Source organism: Ochotona princeps, chromosome 3 (assembly GCF_030435755.1).
Source record: "Ochotona princeps isolate mOchPri1 chromosome 3, mOchPri1.hap1, whole genome shotgun sequence".
NCBI classification, from domain to species: Eukaryota; Metazoa; Chordata; class Mammalia; order Lagomorpha; family Ochotonidae; genus Ochotona; species Ochotona princeps.
In genome coordinates this window covers 69347865-69374768 of record NC_080834.1, presented here as the reverse complement: position 1 = coordinate 69374768, position 26904 = coordinate 69347865, and the positions used below count along the sequence as shown (strand labels likewise).

Here is a 26904-nt window from a genome sequence, read left to right as displayed (position 1 = left end):
TGAAGTGCAAAAAACAGTTTGAGGTATGAAAACTGAAAGAACATTTGCACATGTTTTGTAAGGTTTTTCACACTATAATTATCAGAAAATTTACTATAACTGAATGTTACATAACTACAGGTTTAATTTTTTTAAAAAAAAAAAGCCATATAAAACAAACTAGGTTTATCTCATTGTAGCTCTGATTCTCTCATTTACGATGAAAGGATGGTCAAAAAAAGCAGAGAGACTTCAATTACTTCCAAATGATGTATGTCCATTATTCAGTTCCATAAAATTGAGCATAGAATTTAAAAGGTGAACAGCTGAAACAGTAGGCATTGCAAAAGCATAAAATCAGACTGACAGACCAGCTGAAATGATATAACATCCTATTCATAGAACTTAATCCTCGGATCAATGGCAATCCACTTAGTTGCTAAAGCTCTACACTATCCAAGTGCATACATGGTCACATCAGCCCCACGGTCTGTTAGTCATATTAGCATAAAGTTCAAAATGGCCTCTTCAAACATATTTTGGTGTTTACAAAGAGAAGAGGAGATTGGCTTTTTAAGGGATTTAAACTTTGTGTGTGTGTGTGTGTGTGTGTGTGTGTGTGTGAAAATTACCCCTTAATTTACAGTTTCCATTTTACTTCGTATTTATGTCTTCAGATAGAAAATTGTGGCAGTTATATAGCTGATTATAATAATATAAACACTCCTGAAATATTGTGACAAATTGAAGCCAAGTATCCTTTAACATGATGGCTAATTTAATTAATGCACAGTATAAACATTTTATTTTAAACAAATCTAAAATTACATAATGATCCATATGTCATCTAGTAAAATAACTCCAGAATAATAAACTCCCCATGCTCAATAGAAATTAGTTACTACAGCGTTTTTAATATTCAGCATAGTATTTCAATTAGCTACACATGTTAAGGTTTTGTTTCTGTCATTGAATTATTTATTCCATTGTGTGGATTCTTGAACAAAGATAGGAAGTGAGTTTATTATTATTATTCATTAGAAAATGGATATATATACATATAAAACAAAGCTTGTGAACTTTTTTGCAAAACTGTTAAAACATCCAATGTTTCTTGCACTTTACTATCAAAGGAAAATACTGCATATTCCATGGCAGTTATGAAACCTATGAGACAATACATTAAAAACAAAGAGGTCTTATGAGAATTGTGTGGCTTAAATCAAAAATTAAATGAGAAAGGAAAAAAAACTTGGAGCCTCCAGCAAAGTTCTTACAGTTTCCTCTGTTTTTGGAAAGAAGAGGAACTTAAGTTGTTAAAATCGTTGGCAAGAACACTAAGCTTATGTGGTAGTGACAATGTTCCCTACCTACAGCTGTAGTTTGTTTTTTCACGTAACGTTCTTGAATTAAGCATAATCTTTGTATGGTTGTTTCATTGCTGGAAACACAGCTGTCAGAGCAGCTGAACTGTTTACCTGGGAGGAGAACTAACATGTGCTCTCACATGAAACACAAGGAGGAAACTCATCACAGCTATTCTAATCCAAATGAAAAATGATCTAGCACCACTGAATATCCTTTGGGAGTTAACAACTACCTGCTACACCAATGATTGCCCCAGTTTAAGATCATTTCCCAAAAGTTTCTTTTAAAATGCATGTCCTTAGACATCGAAAGCAACGAAACTGTCAAGGTCCTAGAATGAGGGGTTCAATCTCAGATGTGTAAATTGGAATTATTTGAAATAAAACAAAAAACAACCTTTGTTGTGAGACTGCATATGTAAATCTAACACAATTTCACTGAACTTTATTGCTTGAAGGGGAAAAATACGATAAACTCCAATTTTTTCTATGTCTACCTTTTGCCTCTATTTGAGATAAAATGTAGATCCTTTAAGAGCTAAGTCTTGAATATTTTTGTTGTTGTTGTTGTTGTTGTGAGTATACCCATTTATGCCATAAAAGTAGACGGCTGCATTTATGAGTAATAATAGCAACAGTGTCAAAAATCTTGCACTGGAATCAGGCTGATGAGCTATACTGTAAAAATTTACCAAACCTAAAAATATCAAATTCTGGGTGGAATTCAAATCAGATAGAACACTGACTGTAGTCCCATACAGTATTATCTTTGAAACCTTCTCCTTAAAATAGGTACTTGCTACTGTTAATCAAAGACTGGATTTCTTATGCCATTTAACACCAAACTGGTGGGTCCCTTTCTGCGTAGGAGGACCAGTGAGCACAGGAGAAGAGAAAAAGTCATGACTCCCAGAATGACTAATCCTGAGATCAGCGCACTGGTGATGGTGTTCAACTGGAAATGAGGCACACTCAGGGAACCTGCAAATAATGAAACACACACAGTTGTAAAGGTCCATATCACAACGAACTCATCTTATCTCAGTATGTCACGGGATTATGCTACAATCTATTTCACTGTAATTGAACCTAATATCAGAGAGCATTGCTGATATCTCATGGGCAGACCAAAATAAACAAAATTCCCCAAACTATAAAATTCTATAAATATTGATAAATCATGTATAAATGCAAAAATCATCCCTGAATTATTATTTAAAACATAAAAATTGTAGAACTATGTCATTGCCCTTAACTGGTTACTGTTTTGTAACTAATCACCAGAAAATTTAAAACAATAACACTTAAAAATTTTTCATTTCAATGTGCATTAATTATCTTACCAATCTGTGAATTATTTGTTGGAGTCTCATCTGGATGGTTGGGAGCGGGAACAGAAAAAAAAAAATGACATTGTCATTTCAAATGGACACTGACATTCAGGTAGTCTGCGTTTTCAATTACGTTTACCAACATTTTACCTAAATCCCCCTTAATCTTCACCCATAGTTCAATGAGGAAAAATGAAAGCCTTTCTAAGTTATTTTCTTTTTCCTCTCTCTGTGCCACACATCCTGGATTTTATCATCCTCAAACCCACATCCTACCACTGTCACAGGTAGACAAAGATAATACAAAATGCACCATCCTATATTCTTTCTTGCCAAAATTGTTTCATCATTCTCCCTCCAGTCATGTTAGGGAGGGCAATAATTGTTAAAAGCTATTACATTTTTATGACACTGTAACCTGCCATTTGTTATTCTGTTATAGAGAAATATACATTATTTAGTACCACTCCATTTTAAATGTCACCAATTTGACCAACATAATCTGTGAAAACATCAGTTTCAGTTCCAAGAAGACAAATTCACACTTAACAACTAAATAAAAGAAAAACATGAATACTGCGCTGATGTTGTAATTGTATTATTTGCATCTGTTAAGCAGATTGAAACTCAAATGTTCCTTTCTTCCTAGCAAACATAAAGGATATGATGCATACATGTACTTGATCTCCCTGCTTTTTTAAAATTTTTTTTGTTTTGTTTCTGTGCAATACCCATGTCTCTAGGAGTCCTGGACCTTACATAAATAGTGAAACTCATATTTGTGGGTAATGTGTGCATGTGTGCAGACCAAGCAAGTGTTCATTTTCTGAACCATAAAATATGTACAATTGTCTGTTTACTTATGTTGTATAAACATTATTACAATTAGTGTGTGTGTGATGGCAATTTATTAAATGTACTTTTGTATTTTAGTATGTTTAGTCATCGCAATAGCCATATGGTTGAGATATAGTGATACCCCCGTTTTACAGATGAACAGATTTCCATCTGTCACAGTCTCCATCACAATGTAAACATGCTTAAATTGAAGTTTAGCTTCAGAGTCTTTTTTCTAAAATGGTACGAATTGGTCATGTATAGAAACTACTTTAACTAAGACAATAAATAACTCATGAAATTCAGCATCAGTATTTGAAACAAATAGTAGGAGAACGTGGTATGGTATTTATTAAATATCTGATGCTATTTCTTTTCAGATACATGAACATTGGCAGAAAAAAATGAGCTTTCTGTTGCTTTATTTTAAAAGATACAGTGACCAAAATTAATACAGCACTCTCATAGGATTCTTTAGTGTGTTATAATGCATTATTGTAAGACAAAGAAAGAAAAGAGAGGAAATGGAAATCAATCTTTGTTTTTTTGTATTTTATTTTTTTTTATTCATTGATTACATTGTATTCTGTGATACAGTTTCCTTGGAACTGGGAATCACCCCCCCACCCTCCCCCCATGTGGAATATTCCACCTTGTTGCATATCCACTGATCAAGTACAGTTGAGATTCCCTCTTAATCTTTGTTAAGCAACACTCTCAGAAGAATTCTGCTTTATAAAATACTTCCTTTTTATGGAAATAGGATGAAGAGACCATGATAACTCATTCAATAGATGCCCATATCCCACAACCTTTCTCTACTCTACAAAGGAGTAGAATATACAAGGCAAACACAAAAAGTTCATGGAAAATGGAGTTGAGTTATTTTTGCTTCAACTTAAATTTTTTGAAATCCACGCATAAATTTTTAGATATTGCACATTTTGCACAAATATTTTGATGATTCCTTACAAAGGGTTCCAAATATTTCTTTCATAAACTTTGTTCTGAAATAATATTCAATTGCTTTTAAAAATATATTAAAGAATAGAGAAGAGAACAAAATGCAAGAATAGGGTAAGGATAATTTAAAAGGACAGAGAAAGATTCGCCAAGGAAAAGCACAGAGGGTACAACCTCAGGAAATAGGAGAGGACAAGTGGACAGCAACAGGGCACCTGGAGACCCATGGACATGGGGAATCAGCAGCGACAGCACAGTGACGCCAGAATGAACAGATATCCTGGAGGAGTGCCACCAGTGGTCAGGTGGGAAGCAGAGATCACCGGCAACACAGGAAGTGAATCCAGTGATAGGATTGCAGATATCACTGATTTTTCACTCTGATCATGACCAGAAGCAGAGTAGTGGAGCCCTATCAGACAGCTGTGGAAACAAGGTGGATTGTACAGTCCAGCATAATGAAACTGTAATAAAAACAGTCCTCCTGTGCCATACCTGGTGCCAACAGGAGCTGTGCATGTTTTAAGTTGAGAAGAACTCACTTCCAGCTCAATGCCTTGCTCTTGCGCCATTGTGAAAATATAACTGTCTTGGCATCCCATAAGTCCCACAAAAGACAGAGTCAGGTTGTCCCCAGACCTAATTGCCAGCAGATTTTGGGAAGGCGAGGAAAGAAAACAAATTCCATGTGATAGGTGCCACTAACATCCAGCCCTGTGATTCAGATTAAAGTCATACCATGTGTCTCCCTAATCCTGAGTACTGTTGAAACCAAGAATGCAAGAAGACTGGGCCAGACAATGATGAGGCCACAGCACAAAACCACAGGAGGCAAAGAGTGGTGACTTAGGAGCCTTGAATGCAGAGGCCATATCAGAAATGCGTCATTGGAGCCCAGGATTAAAACTTGTTGGAGGGAGTGGTTTGAGTGACACAAATGGAAAACCAGGCAATGAATGGAATCAATAATGATGACTTGTAGACATGTGTCCACACAACTTAAGAAATGGCCACAAAGAAGAATCCACTAATCTGAGTTGCAATGGCCAAGCGCAAAAAAAGAGACACAGGCAAAATGAATGCAATTAATGAGGTTACTGATGCCGCCGCTAAGAAGCAACACTATTTCAACCTCAGAATTAACTTAGGAGGGCCTGACACCGTAGCCTAGTGGCTAAAGTCATCGCCTTGCACGCTTGGGATCCCAGATGTGTGCCAATTCATGTCCTGGCAGCACTGCTTCCCATCCAGCTTTCTGCCTGTGGCCTGGGAAAGTAGTCAAGGACAGTCCAAAGACCTGGGAACCTGCACCCACATGGGAGACCTGAAAGAAGCTCTTGGCTCCTGGCTTTGGACTGGCTCAGCTCCAGCCGCTGCGGCCACTTGGGGAGTGAATCATCGGATGGAAGATCTTCCCCTCTGTCTCTCCTCCTCTCTGTATATCTGCCTTTCCAATAAAAATATATAAATCCTTTTAAAAAGGGACTTTAGCCACTAGGCCAGAGCTGAGGCAATCTGAAGCCAGGAGCCAGGAGCCTCTTCCATGTTTCCCATGAGGGCACAGGGTCCCAATACTTTGGGCTATCCTTGACATTTTCCCAGGCCACAGGCAGAAATATGCCTTGAAAATATGCTAGACTTTCTATCACTGCCTTTACTTTCATTGTCACAATATACTTAAAAAGCAGAATGTTTGAGTTACAACTTGCTGAAGGATGACAGTGTTGTAATAATATGGAGAAAAGTGTGGAGGGGAGGTAGAAGAAGGAAGGGGAGCTGGAGGAAAGAATCTATACTTACAAAGCCATACCATGCAGAATACTAAGAAAAAATGAAATTAAGAAGCAAAGTACAAATAGAAAGACCATTCCAAACTATATCCAATAGCATGGAAATACTTTGACTGGACACCCTTGCCACTTTTGACATCCTGAACTTAATAGCTGTCACATTGTCTGCTATAATTCTCACAGTTTCTTCCACGATTGTGTGGGAGTAGTATTCTAGCTATCACCACACTGTCTGGCTATGTTCCTAATCTTCCACAGTGGGGACAAATTAACCTATTGAGAGTTTACAAAGCAAAACAAAACAAAAAAAAAGCTTCCCACCCTCAGAAGACAGTTTTAATAACTTTTAGAATTGGATTTGTTAGTAAATAAGGTAAGACAATTGTTTTTGAGTGGCTGATATTCCCAGTATTCTTCAATATTTATATTATTGTAATAATATAAACATAACAGAACCAAAGCAATGTTTGGCTCAGAAAGGTGAAGTATACATTTTCAAGAAACTTTTGTCTCCACACACCTCTATTTCTTCCTCAAATCCATTGGATTTTGACATGTCCATGCATGCTAAATGAGTAAAGGGAAACTTCTGGAGTTAGAAACACAGATTGGAATACCAAACTTTATGGGCTCTTGAAAAACTGTGCACTTATCTGAGGACACACAGTAGAAAGAATATAATAGCAGCCATTTAAAAGCTAGAAATAGCTGATAGATTGTCATTCATTCATTTTCTCTCATGTAAATGGTTGAAATAAATGGGAAAAAGTGAACAGCCATGGAAACACATGAAGAATATTGAAAAGTTCATAGAAATTCATATTATGGGAAAATATGCGTCAATTTCAAAACTTTATAAAATGAACTTATCTATTAATTCCATTATTCCATTACATTTTTTGAGTCCCCTCATCTTATATGGAATAACTATGTTACCTTCCTTAGCACTAGGAAACCAGTTTGTAAAATATCTCTTGTTGTCTATGTAGCAAAGTGCACTGCATGCTCAAGTTAAATGCCTTCAGACCTTTTTTATTATCCACTGACCCAGGGTTCTTCACAATCTGAGCTCTCCAACTCCCAAGAGTGGAATCTGTGACATGGTCTGTTTTCTGCTCTCCTTTCTCAGCAGAGTACCAAACCCAGGTGGGGACTAGGTAAATATAATCAAATGAATTACTAACTACCTAGAAAGATGAACAGTTACAGTTAAAACAAGAATGTGGTTTGAGTTTCTTCATAACAATTTATGTGCACAGGACTTTGTTTTCTTGTAAGCATATCTTAAAATTTCCAGATTATACCCTATGATAGAAAAGTGCTGAGTAGCAAAAAGATTAACATTGTGAGGCAAAAATAACCAAGCTGGAGTCAACTCCATTAGAAAATAAAACATAACAGGAGTTATGAATTTAATAGTTTATTACACTAGTGCTAAGCCAGATGTCTAAGGAAAAGGAGTAGTTCGATGAGTAAATAGAGCAAAATTCCCAAGTATCTCAGAACATTGAAAAGAGCAAATCAAGCTTGAAATTGGACTTGTCTACATAAAATCAGCCAGAGAACTCTAAGAGATAAATTCTATCTGACCTATGGTAAAACTAAAGTAATACCAAGAAAAGAGGGTAGGTTATGGTTATTAAGCTGAACATAAAATTTTCATTGGATTTGCCTGTGGGTAGACATGACTTGAGTTCTATGTCCATACAGGACTGAATTTATTTTTGCACAGAGTATATTATTGTTGTATAGGGTCCTCTGAGTAGTAAGGTCACCATAATCACAAAAACAAAAAGATCATCTTATAGTTATTTAACAAGATGATGAAAGAAAAACCCAGAGAAGAACTCAAGGGGATCTGAATTGCCTGAACACATTGCTTGGAAGGATTTTTAATTAGGTTTTCAAATTTAAATTTTACTGTTAATATTTTTTATATATTGGGAGGGATGCATACCCATATGGGCCTCTGGTTAGGGTGAGGAACATCAAGCAATGGGAGAATGAAAGTAGGATAAATGCTTCAGTTCTTTTCTTTGTATTTTCCTGGTCTGCTAAAAGGAAGAAAAGGGACCCCCTCCTTACAGCCAAGCTACATCAGTACCCAGTGATAAGGGACAGTCGTTTGATGATGGCTTAGAGATCCTGGGCTAGGGAAGAATGTTCTGTGAGTGTTATTTGAGAAATTTTAATAGTTTTCTGAAGGAATGTCAGCTTCATTGTACAGTGAGTGCTAAGAAATATTTCCAAAGTCTATTAAGTGACCTAGTCCACCTCAGTGCTCATTCATAGGCCCAGACACTTGCTGCCAAGCTTGACCAGAAGAGTTGTCCAAACTGTTCTGCTTTCCATCCTTGATGAGGCACTCAGTGTCCTCTGATGGCCCAGATGTTCCTCATGTGCATCTGGCACCAAACAAGCATCAGCAATTGAAGATGCCCAGTCCCAACACATATACTTCAAAGTTGATCTACACATCCTGTGTTTTTTCCCTGTGGCCAGGATTTAAGTCCAGTCAAATTGTTGTGCAGTCCCCCAAGAAACCTTGCCTGAGGTGACTTCAAATTTGACTCTTCTGTGCACCAGCCTGTGCAGAATCAGGTTTGGTACTGCACCTGCACCAGCCAATGCACATATGTTGGATGCAGTTGCTTGGTCAGTTACACCCCTATTCCCAACTCTCATGTGAACTGTTGAATGCTGTGGCCTAAGCCAGCCCAACCTGCCACAGGTCCAGTCCTTATGCACACCACTAGGTGCCACAGCCTATAGGGGCAACTCCAACAACCCCCACCAAGTTTGCAAACATTCCCAGGTTTTTTCATGTACTATGCAGTCCATTCTGCAATCCATATGGCTCTTGAGTACACGCATGGGTGTTGCAGTGTAGCTCTGCTTAACGCTCCCCCAGACTTGAACCACATGTATGCCAATGGTTACTGCTACCATGACCAGCCTTGCCTGACCCCAGGCCTGTCTCTTGTGATTACCAGCAAGAGCCGCAGCCCAGCAGGGGAATACCAACAGGTTCCCTACTGGGCACACTCCAACCCCTGGATCTTGCACCTGCAGGTTGAAATTTCCTACTTCATACATGTCTGAATTATTTATTGAGGCTCATTAATTTTTTTTCAAATAACATCACCAAGAAGTGAACAATTAAAGCACTTTCTGGCCCAAGCACTGTTTACTTGTTTACCTATATCAGACAAAACTTTCTATTGTCGGATAGGTAGTGTGGAGGGGAAAGTAAAGAAACCCTAAATGAAACATGATAGCAATTTTATGGCTAATATAAAAATAAACATTATTAATATATATAAGGCAAAATGGAGTTATTTTTCCTTTTACTGTAAATTAAAGAAAATATCAAAGCATGCTTTTGAAAATCCTGTCTAGAATAATGTAAAAATTTCAAGACAGTTGAGAACAAGCCAAGCCTAGAACTGGTTTTTCCAACTGCAGTTTCACTGTTGTCTACCCTGCATATCTGCTTTCTTTCACCAACTCTGTGTGCCCTGCTTCACAGGGTCTTAAATCTATATTTCTTTGTGCGTCCTGTGTGGATGTGTACACACACATGTAATGTGCACATGGCTGTGTTCATGAGAACATATGCTAATACAGAGTTGTATCCGTTAGTGCATCTGTATTCAGGAGTGTTAATAGTGCAGTGGGTAGGGGCATGTACCATACAGGATCCTGAAAGAAAACAAAGAGCACTCAAATTGGAAAATTTAAGCAGCATTCAATAGGACTGTTTGTAAAGAGTGGTGGGGGAAGTTTCAAAAGAAAGTCAAGTTAGCTGAACTATGAACATAAATTTCCAACAACCAGAGAAAGGAGTTTCACGGCTTGGGCTGTCTGGTCACAGACACGCGGATGTAACATTTGCAGTGCTCCCTTCTCTGCCAACACCACTGAACAGTCCAGTCCAACCAGAATTTAGATGGCAAGTGAAGCACAGAATGCGGTCCCTGCAGGTCTATCCTACACTGCAAGGAGCAAGGCGGGGAAGGGTGAATTTTGAGGGTAGTGAAACACATTCAGCACAGCATAAGTGTGTGTGTGCCTGTTTGTGTAAAGAGAAATGAGTAAGAAAAATATTGCCCTTTCACGTGAAAGTTGACTAAATAGGAAACTTCTGTGAAATTAAAGCTGCTTAGCGGTTTATCCAATCTCCCAGTTAATTAGGGCTGTGTAGAAACCACTTTGTGTTCTCGTTAGAAGCCAAGGAATGAGCTGTTTTGGAAGCATCTATCATTATACACAGGAAAGAAGAAACACTGTGAACACTCTTACCACTTCGAGTAATAATGGGGCCAGCAGAGAGGACAGCATTTCCAGAAGTGCTGTGGGGGCTCAGAGTCGTCCTCATCCCTGCGTCTCTCCTCTTTCTATGGCCACAAATCTGAGGTGTTAATGAAAACAAATGAAATTCCATACCAGCACAAAATTACTTCTTTACGGCCATTTGGAAAACAGATTATTTTGGAAGGGATACCACATGTTTAATTTTATTCATTTCCTTCTGTGCATTTATTTAATTACTTCACATAGAACTGCTACAGTATTTCTTATCCTGGCTCAGGCCACGTTTCTTATTTCCTTCCACTATAAGTGTGTGTGTTGCCTCATTAATCTACACAGCTCAATAGCTCTCCTAAAAAAGAACTGTGTTTGTCAAACTTTCTACTTTAATGTCTCTCAAGACTTTAATAAATCCTTCTCTGAAACATTGGTCAGCCCAGACCTAAAGTAATGGGGACCCCTAGCGAGGCTGAATCAAAGGGATCACTGACTGTGAACAAAAGCTTTTCAGGTGTGCATCAATTGAACATAAATGTAAACACACAAGAGGACTCAAAAAGTTCATGGACATGGAATTGAAGTTAAGTATTTCAATGCAAAAAAAATTGAAATCCCATTTTATTCATTAATCTGAACATTTTTCAAGTTAGTAAATTGTTCCTAGGTGTCTGGTCAGATTTGAATTTTTCTACTCTTTATTGAATTAATTGAATTAATAAATATGTATTTATTAATTTAAATATATATTTAAATGGATCTATAATGAGGACTATATGTACTTCACAGTAGTTGTATGTGTTGCTTACATTCATACACTTGATTAGAACTCTTTTAGCCTTATCCATTTTCACAATCACAGCTAGGATTCATCCCATCGCTCAAAGTTCCAAACCTTTGTTCCATTTTTCTCGTAATGGTGACAGGTACCTCTTACTGCAGCCAATACATGCCTGCCTTTGAACAATACAACTTTTGGTTTTGTTTCTTCTGTGATTAGTTCATACTCCTAATGAGATGCTAATTTAGTTCAGAATTTACAACTATATCAACTCTGTATCCCCAACGTAATGCCTCTTGCAAATGAAGTATCAGTAGGTACCTGCTGCACGAATGAATAAATTCAGCTGCAAGTTATCAGGCCCAATCCATACCCACTTTCTATATGGAAATTAGCTCCTGACATTTGACAAACTCCCAATTTAGATCAATTCAACAGTATGGAATAAAATTGCTTGAAAACGTACTGGCATAAGCAACGGACAATCATCAGCTCTGCAGAGCTTGGTAACGCAGTGCAGGAAGACAGTAGACATCTTCTGATTCTTGTGCTTCACAAATCGGAACACTTCAAAGGAAAATCGGCCCCGCTGGCTTCGGCCATTTTCAATGACAGTAGTCTGAGGATCTTTGTCACAGCTATATTTTAGCAAATGTGAAAATAAGACATTACTGGAACATAGCAGTCTACCAGGACTTACAGAATTAATTTATACAGTATTAAGGGTATTGCCATTCCATTAAAAGCTATTAGAACTATACTGTGTTATATATATTATATATAATGTATTACATTATTGTATTATATTATTATATCATATTGTATAAATATATATTTTAATATATAATGTATGTTGTATTTTATATATAATATATTATACATGAAATACACTGTATTTTATATATATTATATATATATACATAAAAGAAAAATATCCATTAATTGGCTAGATATGACAAGACTAATTTGGACCACAAAATTTGTATGGAACAAATCTGACTATAATAATATGGTCACATTTATGGAAGACAGTATTTTCATATGCTTAAAAATCCAAACAATACAGAATACATGATAAAAAGTCTCCCACCTTTGTCATTGTCCACACAATTCAATATCTATATCCGTATATCAACTTGCCAAAGGTGGTATTTATTTTTGCATTTCCCAACGCACAAGAGGACAGATATAGAAGCAATATATGCATATTCTCCTTTTCTTTGAACAAATGAGCCTATATTGAGCCTTATATTTTTAAACTTGAGAGGTAAAGATGGGAATTGAGTGCATCCATTAAAAGTTGTTGCTTGATCTGTAATACTACAACAAGGTGGAGGAATCCCCCATGGGGAGAGGGCACAGGGAGGGGTTGGGGGAATCCCAGAGCCTATGAAACTGCGTCACATAATGCAACATAACTAATAAAAAAAGAAAAAGAAGAAAAAAACAGAAATATTAACTTTTCCACAAATTAACAGTAAATCCTTTTTTGTGCAAATTGTTACCATTACTGTATTATAACTGATGGATTAAACATCTCACTAGCTAAAACTACAAAAAAAAAAAGTTGTTGCTTGGACACTTGCTTCTGATGTGAGATTTCAGATCCCAGCTACACTTTTGATTTCAGTTTCCTGATAATGCATGCACTAGAGTCCATGAAGGCTTAAGTTTTTGGGTCCCTGTCCACACATGGAAGAATCAGATTGAGTTCCAGTTTCCGGGCTTCAGCCTGGACCACCCTCAGCTATTATAGGCATTTGAGGAGTCAACCAGTAGCTGTGAGCTCTCTCTTTGTCTGCCTCTCTCATAAATTAAAAAAAATTGCTTTAAAACAAAAATGAAAACCTTTGTAATACACAATTTTAAAAACCACTGTATACTATGTCAACTTATTTATTTTACGATACAGTTTCATAGGCTTGGGAATTTCACCTCTCCCCTCTCCAATTCCTCTCCTCCCACTGATTTGCCCTATATTATTACAATAGCATAATCCTTCAAACACAGTCACAAGTCCAACATTCTGTTGTTTAAGTGTACCTGTACATTGTAGACATAGATGATTACAGAAAGTCCAGCATCCAATTATCAAGATACATTTAAAAGTTTCATTGGGAGTTCATTTTTGATTTGGAAGTAGAGATGCATACTGCATTGGACCTTTATATCTCAATATGCTAGTCTCTATTATAGAGTTCCTCTAAATGACTCTATGTACATACATGTTTACCTATATAACTATTGATCTTATATTTTTCTTGAAAGCTGCTTATATCAGAGAGAACATATGATATTTGCCCATTTGGAATTGGCTTATTTCACTGCGCAATCTTTTTAAAATGCTAGATGGTAGTATTTTGTTTGCTAATATTACAAATTGCCATACTTAATACGCAGTTTATTGATTATGTCAGTTAACTCTTCTGTGCCCTCAATTGTTGGCCACTAGAATTAAGTTTCTTCAGAGGAAGGTTCAAGTCAAAAAATTTCAGTGTGATTTTTAGCTATGTCTTTTTATACATACCCTGTCTTATTTTGTGAAAACTTCAAATTCACCTAAGATGCCTTCTTACTATGTAAATTTTTTCTTTCATTTATAAAAGTTTCTTGGATTATATTTTAAATATCTTTTCTAGAATTTTGGCTTCTTGGGATGCAATTCTAAATATGGAAGTTATATACATAATGAATTCCCCTTACCTGCCTTTTATTTCTGTCTTCCCTACTCTAATTCATTTTATCTTTTCCTTTATATTTGTTTCTTTTCATTTGCATTTAAAAATGTTTATCCCTGAAGTCCCCTGTTGTGCTTTCTGCTGTGTCAGTACTCCCTTGAATGCTTTCTAATTATGGCTTCCTTTTTGTAATATAATTATTTTCCGTATTTCCATCTTAAGTTCATCTAGTTGCATTTGCATATCACATAGCCTTATCTTTTATTGTCCTATACAAACTTACCTAAATTCTTAAGCTTCCATTTCCATAACTATTGTTTTTAAATAAACTTCTTAGATCAGAATACTTTTAAATTTACTGAAGAAAAGTACAAAGTAGTACAGAAGTCCCTATTCACTCCATATACAACTTTCCATGTTATTAACATCTTATATTAACACATTTGTCACAATTGTTATTTTAGCATAAAAATTAATATCAACATATTTAATTACAGTTCTTATCTGTTCCATGGAAATATTTTTCTGGTGATTTTTATTTAGCTTTAGTTTTCTTTTATTTCCTGCCATTTTGACATTTTTTATAGTGTGTTGGAAAACTGCAAGAAATGCATTCATTTATTTGTCTTTCATACTTGGAAGAGAGTCTCCTGGACTAATTTTCAGAGGACTTGTAAGGCAATGTGGAAGGTAAGGATCTTCAGCCCGAGGGCTCCCTACTCTGTTTAACCACAAGCAAACTGTGGCTATGATGCTGTATAATAACTACATATACTGAGTTTTATCTACCTGTCTGAACTGAATTCCTAAGAATGATAATCAATTCTCAGGTCTGCAGGTCCATTAACCAGTCTCGCCACCACACTTGGACTCCTGGCTTCCCAAGGCTTCCTTCACTTTTAGAAGGACTGGATGCATGGTCTTCCCCCTGATACTTTAGGCACTCTCTCCCCTTTCATGCTGCATGGTCTCCCGCCCTGCTGGTTCTTCTATTTCAGTCCCACTCTTAGCAACTGTCCCCTAGAGAAGTACCTTCTCCTTCTAGGAATGCATTTCTGCTAGTTGTTCTTGGATTCTAGCACATGCAGACCCCTCAGCATTCACTTTTCCTCCAGGCTTATCCCCACTACCTCTTCTCACAGTACTTCACTTATCCAGTTCCCTATGGATTATTGTATATTTTGCTCCCATTTTTAATGACTCTTATCTGTTACAGATACACCAGAAAGCTGTAGATATTTTAAACTATACTTCCATACTTATAAAAACAAAATAAAAATATGTATTTTTAAAGAATTTACATATATACTGATTTTTTTCTCCAAAAATGTTACACGAATTAATACTACCAGCAATATAATATGTAAGGAGATCAGTTTGGCCAAGACCTTTGAACATCATCTTATCCTGAATAGCCAATAAAACATATTCTTTTTGCTTCCTATTATATCTCTCCAGTGATGTGCCAAGAAGCTACAGTGATCTGAGCCAAATGCATTTTATAAGCATGATTAGAAGACATTGCTTGACTATCAAGTCTGTTCTTCTGTCAGATATAAAAAATGCTGAAAGGGAACTGGAATGATTGAATGCTTTTATGATCAATGTCCCCTTTTCCTAAATGTAGATTACATTCACTCTATCACTGTCCATTGGGAAATGAAATTAAAGTTATTGGCTCTGATAAAAAAGGAGTGGCAGGCTTTATTATACTTTATTATTAAATATTGATAAATGAACAAAAGCATTTTGGGGGTCTAAATTATCCAGTTCATTACTTTAATTTTACTCTCTTTTTGACATATGATGAGATGGCCCAGCTACAGATAAATAATTCCTTTCTATTCCCTTTCTCTTATTCTGAATAATATCTTAATCATGCTTTCTCAATGACAGTGAAATACTCCCATATTTCCCAAACATGAATAAAACATCTTTGTGAGACCAAACTTACTTACAATTCTCATTCAGCAATAGCATTATCAGCATTTTATATTGAAATTTTATCTAAAATTTTGTACTTCCAGCTTTAAATGAGCTAAAAGTTCAATATGTGAAACTATAAGTTCAAAATCTGTAGCCATGCCCTATAATCTGTTTTTCTTACTTTGATTTTCCATTTCAGTTATATACACCTTTGTCTTTGGTATCAACCCAAGATGTAGACACCTACCTAAGGAAGAGATCATAGCGAATATCATCATTTGGGTTTCCCGATGGGGTTGTGTAGCAATAATCCATCAGGACGTTCCATCTGCAGAGGGAGACAAGCATAACCTAGGATCAGGAGCTCCCTCTGGGAGTTGCTTATTAACGCATAGGCAGTAACTATTGACAAAATGTTAACCCACAGATTTTATTTCCTGTGATTCACAGAGACTATTTATTAAAATCTTGTCCTCGACTTGAGACATTAAAAATCTGCAAGAAATTCGAATCCCCACGTTGAGTGGGAATAAGACTGATGCCACACACGAGCACATACAGAAATGCGTACAAGAAAACTGAATGATACAGTCTAAAGAACAAAACCTGGAAGTGGGCTACATAGACATGCACGAGTTTACATATTAATTAATATGTAAATATTTATATACATATCAAATACAGCAAAACATTTACTTGATAAATTATATACCAGAAACAGCAGGGACAGTAGTATGAGCACACAAGAAACACTTTGTTTAGGTAGGAGAAACCCAGCAGACAAATTCCCAGCCTTTCCAAGGCTTCACAATGGCTAGACCTATATGTTACTTTGTTCCAACTCTTGGGATTATTAAAAATGAGAAATGTGGCAATAAAGCAAAAAACACAACAATTAACACAATTTTAGAATCATATATGAGAATAAAAGTGCCAAGAAAACCAAACAATAAAGTATGTCAATCTGATCAGGATGCAAATTTAAATAATATTGCACCAGAAACTGGTACATACAGTTTAAGCTGTTTATACACAACACTTTTTCATGGGACACATAAGCTCCTCGACATTTTAAATTCTCTCTGGTTCTGATCACTCTGAATGTTCTAAGTGTCATAAGAAGTTTGCTGAATTTTTTAAATTTTTGCACAGATATTTCAGAAGATTGTGCTGAGAAATTTTGGCATAGAACGTTTGGGGGAAGAGTTCTATGCTCGAATTAAAAATTAGTATTGGATACCAACATACATTCAGAATAGTGCACACATCAAATATTTTCACAAATGACTGAATTAGATTATTATCTTTGCAACCAAGAAATGATATTCATTGGTCCAGAAGACCTTGACGAGCCCTGATCCAGTCACTAACCCCCTGCCCACATCATCTTTATGGGGAGACTTTTAAATTAATGACTCAGTGTGATTGCCATTATTTTCATTTACAATTTGTTACTTCTTTTTATTGGTATGCCTATCTAGTGTAGCAATATCAGTATTTTCCAAAAGGATTTAAATATGAGTAAATTAACATTGCTACTCATGAAGGTTTAGACACTCTGCACTAACAAAGAAAAAGAATTTATAGGTACCTGCCATCCAGGTTAGTGGCCTGTACAGCTGCAAACACTTTGGTTTTCAAAGGTAATCCTATGTTGGGAATAACCAGCTGCTCTCTGTAGGTTGAATCCTAAGCATGAAACAACAGCATGTCAGTATTGCCCAACAACAGTGCATTTTCATTTGACACAGCCGATTATAGGAAAAAGAAAGGTATGTTAGCATAAATCTACACTGCCAACACCACAAAGATGTATTTAGTCCTCTGATTTCTTGCTGAATGCTTCTGAACAATTTTATCTCCATGTATAAATCATTGCGTCCCACATTTCAACTGTGTCATTGCTACTCAGCAACTCAGTTCACACAATGCTCAATGGCCAATAGATACCTTTCTTTGATTAATATTCCACTTACTGAAAAATTACTGTAGTGCTAACATTACATGCAGTTTATTTATATTACATTTGCCTCAACTGAAACTTATACTGTTGAAACTTTAGGTCTTTTATATTGTTTGGTAATGCTTCACTTAACACAAATATCTGCAATAAAACTTACAATTACCAAAATTGTATTAAAAGCCAATAAAGAGACCAATACATTTTCTCAGTTGCCAAAAATGTGTGATATAGAACTTCTGCACCAAATTCCTTGGTGTTTATTTATAGACGACCATCTCAGGACTTCATTCTAATGCTTTTACCCTTTTTTTAGACCATTTCTAGAATTCATTTTCATCATTCCCCAATCTACAGATCACTGTAATCTGTTTTTATTTTAACTTGTTTTAATTTATTTGAAAGACAGATCCAATCATGTGCTTTCTGTTGAAACACTTCCCAAGTGCCTGCAATAGTTGGGTCTGGGTCAGGTTAAGCTAAAGCAGCAGTGAGTTTGGGTGCCCTATGAGAGGCGTAGGGACTCGCACATTTGAGCTATTACCTACCACCTCCCAGGCTGCACATTAGACACAACCTGGAATCAGAAGCAGAGCAGAGATTAAAACATCAGCACTAAGGTATAGGATGTGGGATCTTAATTATTGTGCCCAGCACTAGCCCATTACAGTTGGTTAAAGCAGCAGATTAGAAATTAACAAGTGTTGGGTTGGGGCGATAAAGTAGTGGCTAAATCCTTAACTCGCATCCCTCAGGATCCCATATGGGTGCCAGTACATATCCTCGCTACTCCACTTTCCATCCAGCTCCCTGCTTGTAGCCTAGGAAAGCAGTAGAGGATGTCCCAAGACCCTGGTACCCTGCACTCGTGTGGGAGACCTGGAAAAGGCTCCTGGCTCCTGCTTTCAGACCAGCTCAGTTCCGACCATTGTGGCCACTTGGGGAGTGAACCAGGAAGACAGATCTTTCTCTCTGTGTCTCCTTCTTTCTGTATCTGTCTTTCCAATAAAAAAATAATAAAATAAATCTTTTTTAAAAAGAAAGTAATGACTACCATTCAGTAGTGGAGAAATAGGTGGGAAAAGTTACAGAATACATTTAAACAATTTAAAGTTTAATATAGTAATTTGACTTTGAGACAATTATTTCCTCAAAATCTAGTGATACTGAAGATTCTATTGTTACTGAAGATTTTTGTTTTGAAACGAAAATTTTTATTTTCATTTAAAAAACCCAAAGTCATAAAAAAGAGAAAACATGGAATATATGTTTTTTACAAATCTTGGAAGAAAATACACTTTATAATAAAACAGTGATATGTTTATACTTTTTAAAAATTGAATTCATGCGGAACATTGCATTTCCAAATACATTAGAGATTATATGTAATATTTGGACATTGGTAACTTTATTTTATTTTGTATATTCCTGGGATAAATAATAATACCTACACTAATCAAACCTGATAAATTATATTGGATTGAATTATCTTTGTTCTCCGTTCTTCAACTAGTCCAAGAAAGCCATACCTCATTAGTTACAGCTCTTTCATGACTGCATCAACACTCACGTCATCAGCAGAATGCCTACTTTCTTCAAAATGGTTTACTTATGAGTTGTTTGCAGATGATATTTGATCAGGCTCTGATTTAATTACAAATCTGCGATTTCTTCCTCCTGAAATTGTTCCTCAGAGATAATTCTGTGATAGTTTTGTGCAGTTACCCAAGAGATAACTTTGTTTACTTTCCCTTATTACTATTTCTATTGTATTGTCCTTAATATCAATTCCATTAATTGTAGTTTTATGCAACTGTTAAAATCTACTCATGATTACCATAACTATTTTAGATTTTCTTATCTGATGTAACTCAGACAACACATCCAGGTACAGTTCAAAAACACAAAGGTAGTCTCATTTTTTTTTCAAAGAGGAGAAAACTAGCATACATATTATGCAAAAATAAGGCATAGTTCAGCTCAAAGTAAACTGCATTGATGGGAATACGAAATTCTGTCTAGAAAATGCAATTCAATGGTCATGAAATGACTTCTGGTTTACAAATGTTTTAATATTCCTTTTCAGGAGCTAAACATTTTAAGCAAGTAGCAAATATAATTTGAGATAAATTATCATATATATATATCATATATACCTTTTCCTATGAAAATTGCAACATTTTTAAATGTCTATGACATGACAAAATATTATGATGGCACCATGTTTAAAAACAATTCAGGGGATGTGACATTTCTTCTGTATGAGAAAGTAGTGACAGATACGTGTCATTTGATATGATAGTCAAGACCAAGAATATACAACAGGAAGAAATAACTAATTGTAAATCATATCCTGTAGTTAACAATAATGTATGAATATTGGTGCATTAATTGTAATAAATATGTAATATGAGATCAAATAATACTCAAGAAAATTGTGTGCAAGGGTAAGTGAATTTGTACTCAGGCTCTGTACTTATATTTTTTTTTGTAAAATTGTAATTATTCTAAAAAAACAGAACTGTTAACAAAAAAATAAAAGCAATTTGGGGAAAGTCTTTGGACTTCAGTAAGTAACTATAACTTTTAAAATTCAATTTATTTTTAAACAATCACTAATAATACTTCTAATGCAAACAAAAATTAAATGCATTTTGATACCACCTACTTTAATTATAGCCTGATATAAATTGGAATTCAAATACTTAGGTTATTATCAAATTATATGATTTTACTTAGCATTAGGATTCTGTTAGCAATAGGACTACAGTATATATGTAATGATAAAGAGGTTTATAGAAAATCTGCCTTTAAATTCATGTTTCTCAATTTGATTTTATAGTTTTACAGTGGGAGAATGATTTAATTTCTAAGAAAATAATGGTATCATGAAATTCCATGTGCATATATGTTTTACCTTCTTAACACTGGGAATGTTCATCTTTGTCTGATTCAATTATAATATTAAACCCAAATTAGTCACATGAATTCTACCTCAAATAACTTACATGTATAAACTAAAAGGGAGAAATTTCTCAATTTAAAATATTCATGAAACTATTGTTCCCAGCAATAATACACAGCTGGAAACACCAGGATATTGTAGAAGCAAGTAACTTGGCAATATCTCTTTGAGAAAGGAAGTTTAGAACTGACAGAAAGGCAACCTTCACTCCAATACATTTTAATTTGTTATTTAGAACGCTGTGGTGTCAGACTACAAACTATAAGCATTATTTTTTAAATGCCTTCAGAAAATGTCCTACTACAATATTTATAGCTCATTATATTCAAACTACAAAGCGCTGACTTTTAAATCAGTTGCATGAATTATAACTCAGTGCCATGATGACATGAATAATAATACAAAAATCAGATTCATAATTTACAAAAATGTTAGTTGATAGATTGAAAAATTGATATTTAAATCAGGCATTTAAATGTATGAATAAAAATTTTTAATCAACATGAAAATATCATTTGGTGGATTAATGTTAAGTTTATAAATAGAAATCCATGTATTTTTCACATTTTGCTGCCACTGTCGCTATTTACATGACAAAACTTTAGACAATGCCATGTAGTAGATCCAACCTATTTGAGAAGTAACAGGATTGTCACCAGTCAGAGTTCAAAATCAAAATATTAACATATTCATTGCCAACAATGACTTTAGGAAAAATATCATTTGGGCATTTTATATCTTTACCACAAAAATATCACTTCCAAAATCAACTTTGATATGGCTTACAGGCACAAATAAATCTATATATGACAATGCAAGTATATACTTACAGTAAGAATAGCAGAAATACATTTATTATGGGAAATTTAAATCAACCCTCAAATTTTACAAAATCTAAGAGATTTGGATACTTTTATTACTAGAGCATATGAAAATGGCGGTAAAGGTGGACAAATGTTACCAAAAGTATAGCCGGGTGAATGTGGCTTTAGCAGATTTTGATATAACAGTCATCTGTAAATGGCTTTTCATAATGATGAAAGGGAAAACAAAATCCTTCATGGATCAGCTTACATTATACAGGAGCAGGTTCAAAGTGCTGACAAATGTTCCATTGTTCTCTCTCACAGAAATAGCAGCTGAGGACCTGAAACAGAATTGGAAGAAGGAAAGAGTTGATTAAAACTTAAACTACAGTTAAAACTCAATGTTAGCATTTAGACTAAAAAAAAAAAAATAGTCTAAGTAAGCCTGACAGAACTTTTAAAGGGCCTTGAATGAGCATCCTGTTTAGATCACTGAAAAATAAAAATCAAAATGCAAGAAAGATCAAATAAAATAAACTGTTCATTTTAATCTTACTTATAAAGTCATCTTTTTTCATTTTGTGTTACATGAGACTTTTCATAGAAAACCCTTATTTAAAGGAAGAATCTCGAGTCTGATACAAATATGTTTTAATCAGTTCCACTAGATGTTTTGTGAGATCAAGGAGTTTGTTTTTGCTGCTAGTGCATGGCATGACAAACAGTAGATGCGTATTACCTGTGGCTGGAATAAATGATCTCCTACAGAAATTGAAGCCTAGGAATGTGTTAAGGTGGGGTAGCAAGGAGCAGAGAGAGACAGCTCGACATTTGTAGTCTTCTGACACAGCCTTTTCTTTTCTCGGCTTTGAAGCCTTGCTTTTGTCCAAGTTCTTTGTCATCACTGAGCTATTAACACTAATGATGACTATTTTTTTTTTACCAAAGCCTCTTTATTTTTTATCACTAAGATGAAGCCAAGACTTTAAGCTCATAACAGCAAATTATAAAATGAGAAACAAAGTTTCCACTCTATAACCATCACCTACATTTGTGAAAAAAAAAATCTGACACATCCAGGTGACTATATTGTAACATAAGAAAAACTGTGTTAGAGGATGTGCTTTCAGATAAATACATAAAAGCGAGTCTTGGCCCATGTCTAGAACTCCTTGGTTGCGGGTTATAGCATCTTCCCAGTGCTGATGCTGGGAAATCATGAACAGTGCTGCAGGCAGAGTCCCAGCACCCTCACAAGTCATGGAGAAATACGCTTCTCAGGCAGCAAAATCTAACAGTGAAACCATACCACACGACCCTGCGGTAAAGGAGGACCCAGGGAAGGAGTAATCAGGTGCCTCACACCTGAAAACACTGTGGAAGCCTCAGAAACACTTAATCAACCAGGAACCTTAGATAAGGGGATTAAGGAGAACTCCAGGAAGGTATCTGGATAGTTTAAGCCAGGCTTTATGTGACTGTTGACTTAGGTCCTATGATTAGATACCAACTGATAATGAGGATGATAGCCAGAAAGGTAACTATACAGGAATAAACAACTCATGCTGTGAACACTACATGACATCAGTTTGGCCAAATCATGAAATTTATATAAGTCTATTAATACAAGTAATGACTCAAGCATCAAGACAATGTGAGAAATTAAGAATAGAGTGTAAACTTACGAGGCAAGCTGCGTATTATTAACCAAATATTCCAGTGGATAGCTGCAACTAAATTTGTAAAGAAGCCCAGGTAGATAGCTGATGATTGTTGGTGGATCTGGAGTATCAATGTATCCCGAAATATTTCCTATTTGTACTGAAGATGTGTTTCCATAAGCACTGACTCCAGGAATTGTGGATACCTGTTAGAATGGTAAACCAAGCTCATTAATTAAATGTCTCTCTCTCTCCCTGTCTCTCTCTCTCTCTCTTTTGCCCCACATGTATACATTTGTATTTGTATATGTATTTATATATGTATATATTTGTATTTGTATATATATTTGTATGTGTATAACACATGCAAAATAAAACACTAAACCAGATTATTTCTAGAGTCCAATTCAGCTCCAAAATGCCATGATTTTGACGTTATACACACATAAAACTACTTAAGTGCGAGCTGGGAGTGATGTGACTGGCAGCGATCCATAACTGGAGGACTATTAAGACCACTTGAGCAAGTATCTCAGAGCATGCCCCACATCTGGGACTTTGGGCGGGTGGGAGACTGGGTAGGGATTCTCCCTCAATATCCCCCTTCACTTCAGATACATAAATAGTATAATAAAAATGTATATTTAAAAATAAATAAATAAATAATAAACCTTCACATTTAGCAAAGGTACCAAGGTGTGAACTCCCTGCAGTGACTCCCAGTAATACTGCTCCTGCTCCCAACCCTCATCTCCCCAGTCTTGGTACATTCTATCTCAGCCAGCTGTTCCTGTTCTCTGTGCTATAGTGTTTCTCACTCTTCTCTACAGCTCCTCTTCCCTGGGAAACTGTCTCTTACTCTCTCACACGGAATGTGTCTGTCTACCAATCACAACAGAAGATTTCATCAGCCTGCTGCCTTGCCAGCCATCTTAACTATCCTTGAAACTTAACTGACAGGAACCATCTCAGTCTTTTTCACCTCTGCATTTTCAGCATGCCACAGTCACCAGCATCTTGTGCCCTGGAACTGTTTTTGAAATAATAGTGAAAGTCACACATTTCCTGAGGATTAGTTTGCTCTGGGTGTTCCTCTCTGGTCATCGACTCTTCACCCTCTAAGACAAGAGTTCATTGTTGTATTTCAGGGAAATCATGAATTTCCAGAAGTTATATGACAATATTGCTTCTCTGTGTGCTTTATTGGGACTGCTTAGCTTTCGCAGCAATCCCCAATACTACTAAAAGCAACGTACCTACAGGTAAGGAAAGATCTGTAATCTTCTTGGCCTAACAAATTAAATCAAAGAATTGCTCAATAAATATTGTTAGTGGATATTACTGAGACCTAGAACACTCAGTGTTCAACAGTGGAATAAACTACATGAGTAAACCTAACAGCACCTTGCAAAGCTCAGCAATTACCTATATGCCAGGAAAGAAAGGAAAAATATGTAAACCTTCCTCTCCTTACACTTTTGGCCTGAAAGGCCAAATAAATATACCAAGGGTAACACACACACACACACACACACTTTTTTCCTGACTTTGTAAAAATTATTTTGCAGGCAAAAGAGCTTGGTGCCTTAAGCATAGTGAAGAAAGGCCACAAAGGAAAGGCTTTGGGCTAGCATGGGGATGGAAATGCTGCTGCTCTGTACGCAGGCTCCTTCCCCACAACAAGCAAACACATGCATATAGTAATCAACCTGCCTCACTGACCCTTAGACCTGCTCCATAAGTTACTGCATGCAACTCAGTGATGAATAAACGTTTTTAATAAAACGAATCAGCAATCACAAAGCTACAGGTTTGGAAACAATTATGGGTACAATATTCTAACTGTCCTCTGGGAAGAAATAAGGAAGTTCCAAAGATATCTTTTTCCTGTCCTCCATCTCCTATCAAGTCTTCAAAACTCTGTCCTTAGACTCATCAACTTTTCCCCCTTACCTCAGAGAGCAATTTGTGGAAAGTTAAAGTCATACACATTGAATCTCTTTTTTGTTTTTTTCTAGGACTGACCAAATGTATAATATGGAATCAAATAAAATTAAAAGTAGTACTAGGTGAATTTCAGTATGCCTGATACTTCTCTGAAGTCACAATATGTGGACACATCAAGAAATTCATGGGGAAATGTGATTAAATGGTATCCCTGCTTGGGTACAAACATTTTAAATTCACATGTTTTTTTCATTACATACACTTTCCAATTTTGAAGAAAATATAGTCACCTTAGATAACACTATTTCATTTTTGGTGTTCATAGTATTAATAAAGAAGACAATGATATAGACCAAAATTATTCAGGATGGAAGTGTTCAAAATGGAGTTCTGAGTTTCACAGTGACCAGAGAGTATTCTAATGGGATTTCAAGGATAAGATCACATGTAATAAACATTTTGAAGTGCAAGGAAATTCACCTCAGAAATATGGACAACTGTCTTTTACAAGTACAGGTGTTGATTATTCAATAACTAGCCTTTAAAGAAACCTCCAATTTCCCAGTCTGTGTTTAATCTTTCTTCCTGAGTGTACTTAAAATCACAGACTAAAAGTTTCACTGCCAAAGTCACTGTAACATTGTCTGATCAGATGCTTCCACACAAAACTTCAGGAATATAGCTAATGATAAACTGAACAGAAATAGTTAGCAAAGACACTCAGACTAGACAAAGTTGCAAGAGCTAGCGCAACTAACCCCAGGTCCCTCAACCACTGAGCTACCATAAACAGAACCATTATTGGAAGATGGAACTGTAGGTTTGGGAGTGTAGCCCTCAAACAAGCAAAGGAAAGAGATTTGTTCCATTTTATTGGATTTGTTTTTTTCTTGAAAGATAGATGAAGGTTTTGATTATTTCATGAAATGGGAGAATTTTTTATTTATGACCTCAGACTTAGCACAGCATTTCGTAGTAATCTTACCACTAAGTTGTTTCCACAGCCCTCCAAGGTGCTAAGATTGATGATGAAAATGACCACTGCTGGAAAGGTGTTGTTATTGATGAAGCCCCTGCAGTGGGAATCTCCATGCCTTCCATTCAGTGCCAGATCCGTTTCAGAGTAACCCGAGAAAAGTACCGTGCAAAAATTAATCTTCATTGTAATGGCCTGCACCCCACAGTAGACACTTATGTCTCGTTCAGCTAAAATAAAAACCGAAAAAACCAATGTAAGTCACAAAGGCATAGTAGAGGGATATGAGTAATTTTCATATCCCTTTAAATATTTATTCATCTCCTTGGAAGAATTAACTCATTTCTAGGTAGGAATATACCATAATTCAATGTGCAAATCTACTAAGAAAAATAATACTTAATTTAGTTATTTAGGGAGAACTCTGACAGCGTGGGAATTACACTTCATCTTTGTTTCCTTGTGCCTATGCTCAGCAAGCGTGAGGTATTATCAGGTTAGTACTACCTAATGATTACAAAATTGAGGAGAAAATGCTAGATTACTGTGGAAAGTTAGAACTACGGTAACTAAATGTAGATCATCTCTCTAGAGGATGAAGCTCTCCACGAATGAAGTGTTTTTGTTAA

The 26904-nt window shown here is 35.8% G+C and overlaps 1 protein-coding gene across 1 annotated transcript in view; it reads right to left on the bottom strand.

The window, feature by feature from the left end:
* Positions 1-2092: 2092 nt before the first annotated feature.
* Positions 2093-26904, bottom strand: part of ZPLD1 (zona pellucida like domain containing 1) — a 58346-nt gene continuing 33534 nt past the window's right edge. The window contains exons 3-11 of the mRNA XM_058661823.1: positions 26285-26505; positions 23377-23558; positions 21960-22032; positions 17552-17649; positions 16208-16288; positions 11823-11994; positions 10570-10678; positions 2690-2719; positions 2093-2327 (exon numbers count right to left, since the gene is read on the bottom strand). Of these exons, the coding sequence (XP_058517806.1) occupies positions 2152-2327; positions 2690-2719; positions 10570-10678; positions 11823-11994; positions 16208-16288; positions 17552-17649; positions 21960-22032; positions 23377-23558; positions 26285-26505 (1142 nt within the window). The 3' untranslated portion in view covers positions 2093-2151. The remainder of the gene's footprint in view (positions 2328-2689; positions 2720-10569; positions 10679-11822; positions 11995-16207; positions 16289-17551; positions 17650-21959; positions 22033-23376; positions 23559-26284; positions 26506-26904) is intronic.